The 10,279-nt window shown below is 43.1% G+C and overlaps 1 protein-coding gene across 1 annotated transcript in view; it reads left to right on the top strand.

Moving 5' to 3' along the window:
- The first annotated feature begins 2,367 nt into the window (after positions 1-2,367).
- Positions 2,368-10,279, top strand: part of RBM34 (RNA binding motif protein 34) — a 17,264-nt gene continuing 9,352 nt past the window's right edge. The window contains 5 exon segments of the mRNA XM_010860086.1: positions 2,368-2,494; positions 2,603-2,777; positions 2,987-3,123; positions 7,808-8,039; positions 9,575-9,634. Coding sequence (XP_010858388.1) covers positions 2,442-2,494; positions 2,603-2,777; positions 2,987-3,123; positions 7,808-8,039; positions 9,575-9,634 — 657 coding nt within the window. The 5' untranslated portion in view covers positions 2,368-2,441.

Genomic DNA, 10,279 nt, shown 5'->3' with positions numbered 1-10,279 from the left:
AAGACTCTTGAGAGTCCCTTGGACTGCAAGGAGATCCAACCAGTCCATTCTAAAGGAGATCAGCCCTGGGTGTTCTTTGGAAGGAATGATGCTAAAGCTGAAACTCCAGTACTTTGGCCACCTCATGCGAAGAGTTGACTCATTGGAAAAGACTCTGATGCTGGGAGGGATTGGGGGCAGGTGGAGAAGGGGACGACAGAGGATGAGATGGCTGGATGGCATCACCGACTCGATGGACGTGAGTTTGAGTGAACTCCAGGAGATGGTGATGGACAGGGAGGCCTGGTGTGCTGCAATTCATGGGGTCGCAAAGAGTCGGACATGACTGAGCGACTGAACTGAACTGAAAATTAAGCACTAAATTACATGGTTGAGGAAAACGTGCATAAGAGCTTTAACGAGGGCAGTGTATGAGCATACAAGAAACTCGATGATTGGTGTGATGGTAACATAGAGGAGATGCAAATCTTAATTTAGCATTTAACATACTCATCTGGAAGTGGAATGCAGTAGGCTAGTGTGGAGAGGAAGTGTCAGGAAGGCCAGATTCAATGAGGTTACGGTGCTCCAGATAGGAAGTGATTCTTGAAATCTTAGAGTGAGGAAGGAATCTGATTGGAAGACATTCTGAAAGAAAAGTGAACAAAATATCTTCTTTGGATGGTATAGAATAGATGGAGATGCTTGAGTTGCAGATATGGACAGTTTTTCTCTTTGTGAGATACCACAAGGTCACAATTATGGGAAGTCAAACTGAGGGACTCAAAGCAAAATCAGGGCCAAGCAAATAATGGTTTACCATCATGTTATCTGATGTGGACTATAAAAAAGGTCATACATTCCCAGTGACTTGTTAAGCAGCTCTCCAAAAATAGCAAGTCTGTCCCCAAAGATTCAAGGTCACTTGCTTTCATCACCCAAACTACTGAGTCAATGACTAATGATAATCTAATATTTATCTTTTATTACTTCAAAGTCCGTTTACCACATACTCACTAGGTATGGTGAGTGGGGATACAGAATACAGGATGAATAAGAGACCAATTTGTATCTAGAGACACTATTTCATCTCTATTGTAAATGGCAGGGAATTTTACCAAGTGAGTTGGGCCTTGAAGGATGGGTACAATTTTGCTGGTGACAATGAGGGGTAAAGAGGAGGATAATAGTGGAGGAAGGCATAACAAAAATGAGGAATGACAGGTTATGAAATAACTAGGTGATGGGAAAAAGCAGGCTTTGGAGGTGGGGGCCTCCCAGGTGGCGCTAGTGGTAAAAGAACTCACTTGCCTATACAGCTGACTTAAAGACGTGTGTTCGACCCCTGGGTAGGGAAGATCCCTTGGAGGAGGGCATGGCAACTCCTGGCAATATTCTGGCCTGGATAATCCCATGGACAGAGAAGCCTGGCGGGTTACAGTCCATAGGATGGCAGAGTCGGACACGACTGAAGCGACTTATCACGCACGCTGAGTAGGTTGAGAAAATCGCATTAGCTTTGAGAGCCAATGCAGTGTGCTTGGTCGCGCAGTTGTGTCCGACTCTGCGACCCCAAAGAGTCGGACACGACCAAGCGGCTGAATTGAACTGCGACCCCAAGGAATGTAACCCGCCAGGTTTCTCTGTCCATGGGGATTCTTCAGGCTTTGAGAGCCAAGGTTCTCCTTTTTCTGGTGTAATAGCGCAGGGCAGGTTAGAGTTGTGCGTGTGCTCTGCTTAGTCGTTTAGTCCTGTCCGACTCTTGAGACCCCATGGACTGTAGCCCGCCAGGCTCCCTCTGTCCATGGCAAGAGTACTGGAGTGGGTAGCCACGCCCTCCTCCAGGGGATCTTCTCAACCCAGGGATCGAACCGAGATCTCCAGCGTTGCAGGCAGATTCTTTACCGTCTGAGCCACAAGGGAAGCCCAGGTTAGAGCTGTGGTCTACCACAATTTCTTCTCAATTTTACTTTGAAATTATGTCAGATTTCAGAAAAGTTGCAAGAGCAGCACTAAGGAGCCCCGTGTATCCTTCACACCGATTCGTCATTTGTTAATACAGTGTGACCTACATCTTTGTAACCTCATTTCCCGACACACCTCCTCTGTCTTCGACAACGCAGAGATTCTCGTACGTGTTTTACCTCTGCTTGGATTCGCAGCCCACTCACAGCGGCTGATTCTTATTCCTACTTCAGACCTGAACTATTCACGGAAGAACACTCGGTCTCAGCCAAAGAGAGTTAAGTGCGAACCGATTCGAAAGTCTGGCTTCGACCGGCAGGCTCGCAGTGTCCGCCCTCATCCGCTATCTCCGCCCCTTCGCCTGCTGTCTCCACCCCTAGCGCGTCCACAGAGACTCCTGGGGCGGAAGGGGCGTGGCTCCGAGAGCCGAGCGGCCGAGACCCGGAAGTGCGGGTTCACGTGCTGTTGCGGCGGGCTGGGAGGCTTTTAGGTGAAGAATGGCCCTGGAAGGGAAGAACAAACGTGAGAAAAAGCAGAGTGCGCAGGAGGGGTGAGTGGCTCGTGGCTTGTCTGCCTGGGCGGGAATGCGTTCGGGAGCTTGGGACGCGAGGGGTGGTGCGTGGAATCATGTCGTTGAGTCTCTGGCGTCCGTGTCTAGACAGAACCCGGACGACGGCGCTTGTGGGAATCTGGAAGGAGACTATGAGGTGGGACAAGTCGCCAATAGTTTATTCCGCGGCAAGCAACCCTCCAGGGGTAGTACCGGTCGACTGGCTTCCCTCTTCGGCTCTGTGAACCCTCAGCTTCAACCCGTGTACGTGCCTGTGCCTAAAGTAAGTCATTGCGTTCTACTACGAGTGGCCCATTAAAACAACTTAAAGACAAGCAACCTACCTTGCAGGGGATGCTTTGTAAACTGGGGCAGATATGATCAATTTTCAGTAACCTTTCATTACTGGATATACCAGTGAGAGAGAAAAGATGCTACTTTGAAAGACCAGTAAGTGATGAGGTCTCAAACATAACTTTAAACTTTTAAAAGGAAGCCATCAAAAAAAGGAAACGAGATGAGGAGGAAGAAAGTTCACCCCAAATCCAAAGGCCACTTTTGCAAGAACCTGCCAAAAAAATGAAAGTGAAGAAGAAACTTTCTGATGCAGAGAAGAAGTTGGCAAACAGGTTGGTAAAATTCTTTTAAGTTGATGGGAAAGAAATCAGATGGTAACGAAATTGAGATTCTTACACTGGTAATATTCATTTTAGTTTTTTTTCTCACTTGATAGTTCTCTTTAAAAATTTTTTATTATGTTAAGTCCCATACATATTCAAAAATTGAAAAGAGTAAGGAACCCCATGTACCCAGCATCAGCAGTAATTAATACTTGGCAAAGCTTGTTTCATCTTTATCCTGTTCATATCTTCCTCATTGTTTGGAAGCAAACCTAAGACTTAGATTTCATCTATAAATATTACTTCGTGTATATAAAAGATGAGTTTGGTTTTCTAAAACTTATTCAGAGATCAGATTCCTCCATTAGCTCAATTTTTTTTTAAACAGTTTATTTTTTAAACACTATACGTTTCTAGTTAACTTTCCTCAGTCTCTAGACCACTCTCTTCACGCTCTTTATATCTCTGTTCTCTGTTGGCAGGTGGTCTTGTTAGCTATTCTGAGAGTCATGAATTGCTAACAGTTGTGAATTGCTTCCTTTCCTCCTCCTCCTGATTGCAGCTATCACGTTTTTAGTTTCTTCCGCTTTCAGAGAAGGGTGTCTTACTCCCTGTCCAAGATTACTGCAGTCACCTGTACTGTTTATATATCACGTACCTCTTCTGTCTTCTCAGAGGTTATGCCATCAGATACCTATATCCATTTCTGCTTTTTTCCTGTATCTTTGATCTGTCCACTCAAGATTGTCTTAAAGATTCTCATCTTAAAGAAATCCAACTGTCCACAGGCATATGTGACCCCCAAATCTTTCTTTCATCATTGAGCTTTTAGAAAAAGAAATCTCCACTTGCTCTCTCTTCCTTTTCTTGATCTATCTTCCCTTCCACACACTGGCACTCTGGTTGTTAATTTTTTATTTGATCTGACCATACTTTTGAAACAGTGCTCAGGGAAGCCGTTCTGACCTAGGTGCCACATTTAATAGGGAGCACTGCCTCTAACTGTAGCCCTCTCTTTTACATGTCATGTGGTTGCCATTCTTGAAGCTATTGCATTCTTTGGTGTCAACCTCTTCTGAGTTTCCAGTTCTCTGTCTGTTCCTTCTCACTGTTGTCTCAGGCACCTTTCCTTCTGACTGTTCCTTAAATGTTCATTTCGCTCAGGATTCTGTTCTTGTTCATCTCATAATTCTTTTTTATACCCATCAATCTGGGCAGTCTCCCAGTCTGTGTGGCTCTAGCATTCTGATCTCACTGTCTCTTTCTAAAACATAGATTTATTCGCCTGCGCCAGGTCTTAGTTGTGACACGAGGGATCTTTTAGTTGCAGCACGTGGGATAAAATTCCCTGACCAGGGATGGAAAACGGGCCCCCTGCCTTGGGAGCGCAGAATCTTAGCCACTGGTGAGAGTGAAAGTGTTAGTTGCTCAGACGTGTCCAACTTCTCGCGACTGCGTGGACTGTAATCCTCCAGGCTCCTCTGTCCGTGGGATTTTCCAGGCGAGAATACTGGAGTGGGTTGCCATTTCCTTCTCCAGGGGATCTTCCCAGCCCAGGGATCGAACCCAGGTCTCCCACATTGAGAGCAGATTTTTTACTGTCTGAACCATGAGGGAAGCCCACTGGACCATCAGGGTAATCCCCTGATCTCTATTGCTTGATCTGTAAGCCTGTATATCTGTTTGTCAGCCTGTTGATTGTTCTTGTTGTTCAGTTGCTCAGTCGTGTCAGACTCTTTGCAGCCTCGCGGACTACAGCACCCCGGCTTCCCTGTCTTTCACCATCTTCCAGAGTTTGCTCAAATTCATGTTCATTGAGTTGTTGATGCTATCCATCATCTCGTCCTCTGTCATCCCCTCCTGCCCTCACTCTTTCCAAGCACCAGGGTCTTTTCCAGTGAGTTGGCTGTTTGCATCAGATGGCCAGTATGTTGGAGCTTCAGCCTCAGCATCAGCCCTTTCAATGAATATTCAGAGTTGATTTCCTTTAGGATGGACTGGATCCTTGCAATCCAAGGGACTCTCAAGAGTCTTCTCCAGCACCACAGTTCCAAAGCATCAATTCTTTGGCAGTGTCCTATCATGCAGTGCTCTGCTGCCCATCGGCTTATTCATATACACATCAAATTCAGGATGCTTCAAACTGATCTCATTATACTCATCATACCTGTTCCTCTGCATGAGTGGTGCCATCAGCCTTCCAGTTGCCTGAGCCTGTGACTTGGGAGTCATCTTAGACTCTTTCTTTTCCCTACGTTTCTCAAGTCCTAATGATGCTGTCTTTTAATTATCTCTTATAATGTGATTTCCCTTTCCACCACCTCTCTTGCTCTGGTGAGTTTGTTGTCTTCTGAGATGCCTGCAGTTGTAACTGTCTCTTTACTGGTCTCCCTTACCCAGCCTTGCTGCATTCATAACTATCTTCTGCTCTGCTGCCCATAATGTGAAATGCCAGGCTGAATGAATCACAAGCTGGAAGCAAGACTGTTGGGAGAAATATGCAGAATATGCAACCTCAGATATGCAGATACCACTCAAATGGCAGAAAGTGAAGAGGAACTAAAGAGCCTCTTGATGAGGGTGAAAGAGCAGAGTGAAAAAGCTCGCTTAAACCTTAGTATTCAAAAAACCAAGATCGTGGCATCTGGTCCCATCACTTCATGGCAAATAGATGGGGGAAAGTGGAACCAGTGACAGACTTTTTTTTCTTGGGCTTCAAAATCACTGCAGACGTGACTGCAGCCATGAAATTAAAAGACGACTGCCCCTTGGAAGAAAAGTTATGATAAATGTAGATAGCGTATTAAAAATCAGACATCACTTTGCTCTGCTTTAGTCAAAGCTATGGTGTTTCCAGTAGTCATGTGCAGATGTGAGAGTTGGACCATAGAGAAGGCTGTGTGCTGAAGAATTGATGCTTTCAAACTATGGTGCTGGAAAAGACTCTTGAGAGTCCCTTGGACTGCAAGGAGATCCAAACAGTCCATCCTAAAGGAAATCAGTCCTGGGTGTTCATTGGAAGGACTGATGCTGAAGCTCCAATACTTTGGTTACCTGATGAAAAGAACTGATTCATTGGAAAAGACCCTGATGCTGGGAAAGATTGAAGGCAGGAGGAGAAGGGCACGACAGAGAATGAGATGTTCAGATGGCATCACCGACTCAGTGCACATGAATTTAAGCAAACTCCAGGAGACAGTAAAGGACAGGGAGACCTCCTGGCATGCTGCAGTCCATGGGGTCCCAAAGAGTCGACATGACTGAGTGACTGAACAGCAGCTGCTGTTAAATGACCTTTTTCAGGCACCTTCAGAGTCTTCACGAGCTCCTTGTCTTCTGTGGGATAAAATCTACGCACTTTTGCATAACAGGCATGGTCCTTCTTGATCTGGTTCCTACCTTACTGTTGCGTCTCATTTCATCTCCTGCTAGGTACTTTAAATGCCATAGTAAATGGGAAAACTAGACATATACCCTCTCCTTAGTGGAAATTGTGGTCTAGTGGAGGGATGATAATGGTCATCATTCACTGAGGACTGACCACATGCTGTATACTGCCTTTCCTCCTCTGAGAATGTCTCTTGTTTCTTTTATGTTTCTACACCAGGTATTACACATGTTACTATTTTATGGTGAAGCTTGCCTGTCTCCTCCGAGACTAGACTGTTAAAAGCTTTTAATGGTCTGCTTATCTTTGTATCCTCAGAGGCTAGAACTGAGTAGTAAATATTTATTGAGCGAATGAATGAATGAGTTTGATGATGCCTACTACTCCTTCTCCCCCCTCACTCCTAAGTTCCTGGTCCAGTTCTCTTTCTGGACTGGTGTGCTTATCCAAGTGCACTGATACTTTACAATACTGGCAGAATTTATTGGGTTGGCCAAAAAGTTCATTCAGGTTTTTCTATAACATCTTATGGAAAGACCCAAATGACCTTTTTGGCCAAGCCAATAATTTTGATAAGCAGTCCTTTAAATATTGCAGTTGGAAATCTGGTCTCTTCTGTTAGTCAGATTGGTTTTACAAAGTTAAATACTTTGCTGGTCTGTTAACCTTAATAGAGCCCCTGGGAGTGCTGCAGTAACTCTAGAATTCTAGAGCAGAGAATAAAATTAGGCACTGGTAGAAGGTAAACTCGGAGAAGGCAATGGCACCCCACTCCAGTACTCTTGCCTGGAAAATCCCATGGATGGAGGAGCCTGGTAGGCTACAGTCCATGGGGTTGCTAAGAGTCGGACACAACTGAGCGACTTCACTTTCACTTTTCACTTTCATGCATTGGAGAAGGAAATGGCAACCCACTCCAGTGTTCTTGCCTAGAGAATCCCAGGGACGGGGGAGCCTGGTGGGCTGCCGTCTATGGGGTCGCACAGAGTCGGACACAACTGAAGCAACGCAGCAGCAGCAGCAGGTAAACTAAATCCCCAAGAACTTCAAGTGAACCAGCTTTTGTTTGAGTGAACTTTTGTTGCTTAATTAGTTGGCAGTTTTAAACTATCTTCAGAAATTGACCTTTTGCTAATTCTTGAGTTTCCTAAAGATATGAGTCACATTTTGATAATGCTATTTAAATGTAGATTATGAATGGTAAGTTTATAGGAAAGCCAGGAGGTGGGAAGCATTCCTAATCTGTGCTTTGCCAAATGCTAGACCTGACTTCCATGCCCTCTTTTTTTTTTTTGGCTTAAAAAGGGAAGATGCTTTAGCAAGTGCTGATTTAGAAGAAGAAATTCACCAGAAACAAGGGCAGAAAAGGAAAAATTCTCAACCTGGTGTTACAGTTGCAGATAAAGAATTACTTGATGATGTAGAAGAGACAGTTGTAAATCAAAGAAAGAAAATTCAAATCAACCAAGAAGAAGAGAGATTAAAGAATGAGAGAACTGTGTTTGTTGGGAATTTGCCTGTCACCTGTAATAAGAAGGTGAGTGTATAGTCTGTGTATTATAAACATGCAGAGAAATTACTAATTCATAATTTTGTTTTTGTGTTTGTGTGTTAGTTGCTCAGTCATGTCCGACTTTGCAAACCCATGGGCTGCAGTCCACCAGGTTCCTCTGTCTGTGGGATTTTCCAGGCAAGAATACTGGAGAGGGTTGCCATTTCCTCCTCCAGGGAATCTTCTCAATCCAGGGATTGAACCCAAGTCTCCCACATTGCAGGCAGGTTCTTTACCGTCTGAGCCGCCCAGGAAGGCCATTGATATCACTTTATTGAATAAGTACATAATTAATAAGTCATTAATACATAATTTCATTATAAATGACTATATAAATCATTTGATAGATTCATTCCAGCATCCACCTGCTCCTTTCCATTCCCAGAGTCTCTGCTCTAATTCGGGCTTTTGCAAATCTTATCTGAACTGTCGCAGTGGTCTTCTCTGGTTTTTTCCTCCAGCTTTCTCTTCTGTTACATGCCACGAGAACAGCAGCACGGTGTGTGCAGGGATGTGTATTTTTCTTCTTCACGTCTCTGTCACTAGCACTTGAAACAGTGCCTGATGTGTAGTAGAGGCTTGATAAATATTTGTCATGAAAATGAATCCATCCTTCCTAAGTTCCCTCCATTACCTGGAGTTCGATCAACCAAGACACGCCCTTTTCTTTCTGTGTGTTCATGTGATAGTCACCCTGATGGCAATCCCTTGGGTCAAAATCCTGCTTATCTTTTAAGGAACAATTTCAGTTCCACTTTCTTAAAACAGTACAAGAAGCTTATTTTCTGGGTTTTCCCTTTCCCCTTTGACCTTTTGTCTCCTAGCTTTTGATGGGTGATTATTTTGTAGAAGATAAGCCATTTTCCGTAGTAGTATAGTTTTGGTTTGGTTACTTATCTTCATGTTAGATTATAAGGGCTCAAGGGAGGGGAGTGTTTGTGGAGCTTTACATGTTTAATAAGTTATTTTTGAATTAAAGTTGCTTATAGACATTATTGTGTGAGCTGTCAAATATACACATTCATCACATCCTGAGCCAGTCATAAGCATAATGTATATAATTCACCCAAAGATTTTTCTTGAATCTGATGGTCTCGGTTCCAGACAATTGGGAAATTTCCCATAGTGACATAAGCATCCTTAAAATCCATTTCTGGTTTAAATAAGCCAGTGTGAAAAGATGACAGAATCTATGGAGCATATAGTACTAGTTTACATGTAGTAAAAGATTTTGAAAGATTGAAAGGCAGAAATGTGTATTTCAGGGATAGTAACATGAATTGTGTGTTGTTTTTTTTTTTTTTACATAAGTTTCAGTAAAAACTTTTGTCCTCTAACTGAATAGTTACTTAAAAACTTTTGTCTTCTAACTGAATAGTTACTTACTTTTCCTGAAATATTGTTGAAACGTGGCAGGAAAAGATTATCCAACCATTTTACTTAATTCTGTTTTGTGGTACTTACTTGATGTTCTTAAAATGGACTAAAATATATGTATCTTTTTTTTTTCTCTTTTTTAGAAGCTGAAGTCATTTTTTAAAGAGTATGGACAGATAGAATCTGTACGATTTCGTTCTCTGGTATGTTTTCCTTCCTTGAAAGTACATCATCTGAAAATGTATTGCATGTAAATCAGACGTTTTCATGTGTTGGTTTTAGTGAGATGAAGGAGCCCTTGACTTTAACCTTTAGAACCAACAGGCTCAAATGTAGCGCCAAAGCAGAGTCACACCTGCTGTCTATTACTGACCCCTGGACTTGGTTAGGTAATTTAATGAGTTCACATAGTAAAATGATATCCTTCCTAAGTATATTTTGGAGGGTGGATCTGTGACTTTTGTTTGTGAGTCAGTTGAACAGGTGGAGATGTTCAACCTATTGAGTAGCATTTCTGGAATCACAGCTGTTCATATGGAGGGTTTGCTTGACTCTGGAGAGCAGTGCTTATGCTCTGACATAGAAGGATAAAGTATGTTTAATCGGTTTAATGTTAAAACTGTATGGAAGCAAATGGTATCTGATTTCACCAATTGAGTGCTCTGTAGACCAGTTACAGCCATGTTCCTTGGAGCATGAAGAAGCATCATTCATAGATTTTTTAAAATACAATTAATATGTATTAGAATATAAGAAATGTTTATTCCTTGTTTCAAACTGCTCTTTCTCAACGTGACTCTCTAAAATGGGGTTTCTCAGCCGTGAGACCACTGACATTTGATGCTGGG

Source organism: Bison bison, unplaced genomic scaffold, assembly GCF_000754665.1.
Source record: "Bison bison bison isolate TAMUID 2011002044 unplaced genomic scaffold, Bison_UMD1.0 scf7180017864462, whole genome shotgun sequence".
Lineage (NCBI taxonomy): Eukaryota > Metazoa > Chordata > Mammalia > Artiodactyla > Bovidae > Bison > Bison bison.
The sequence above is the reverse complement of the archived record's forward strand: the minus strand, read 5'-3'. Positions and strand labels throughout refer to the sequence as shown.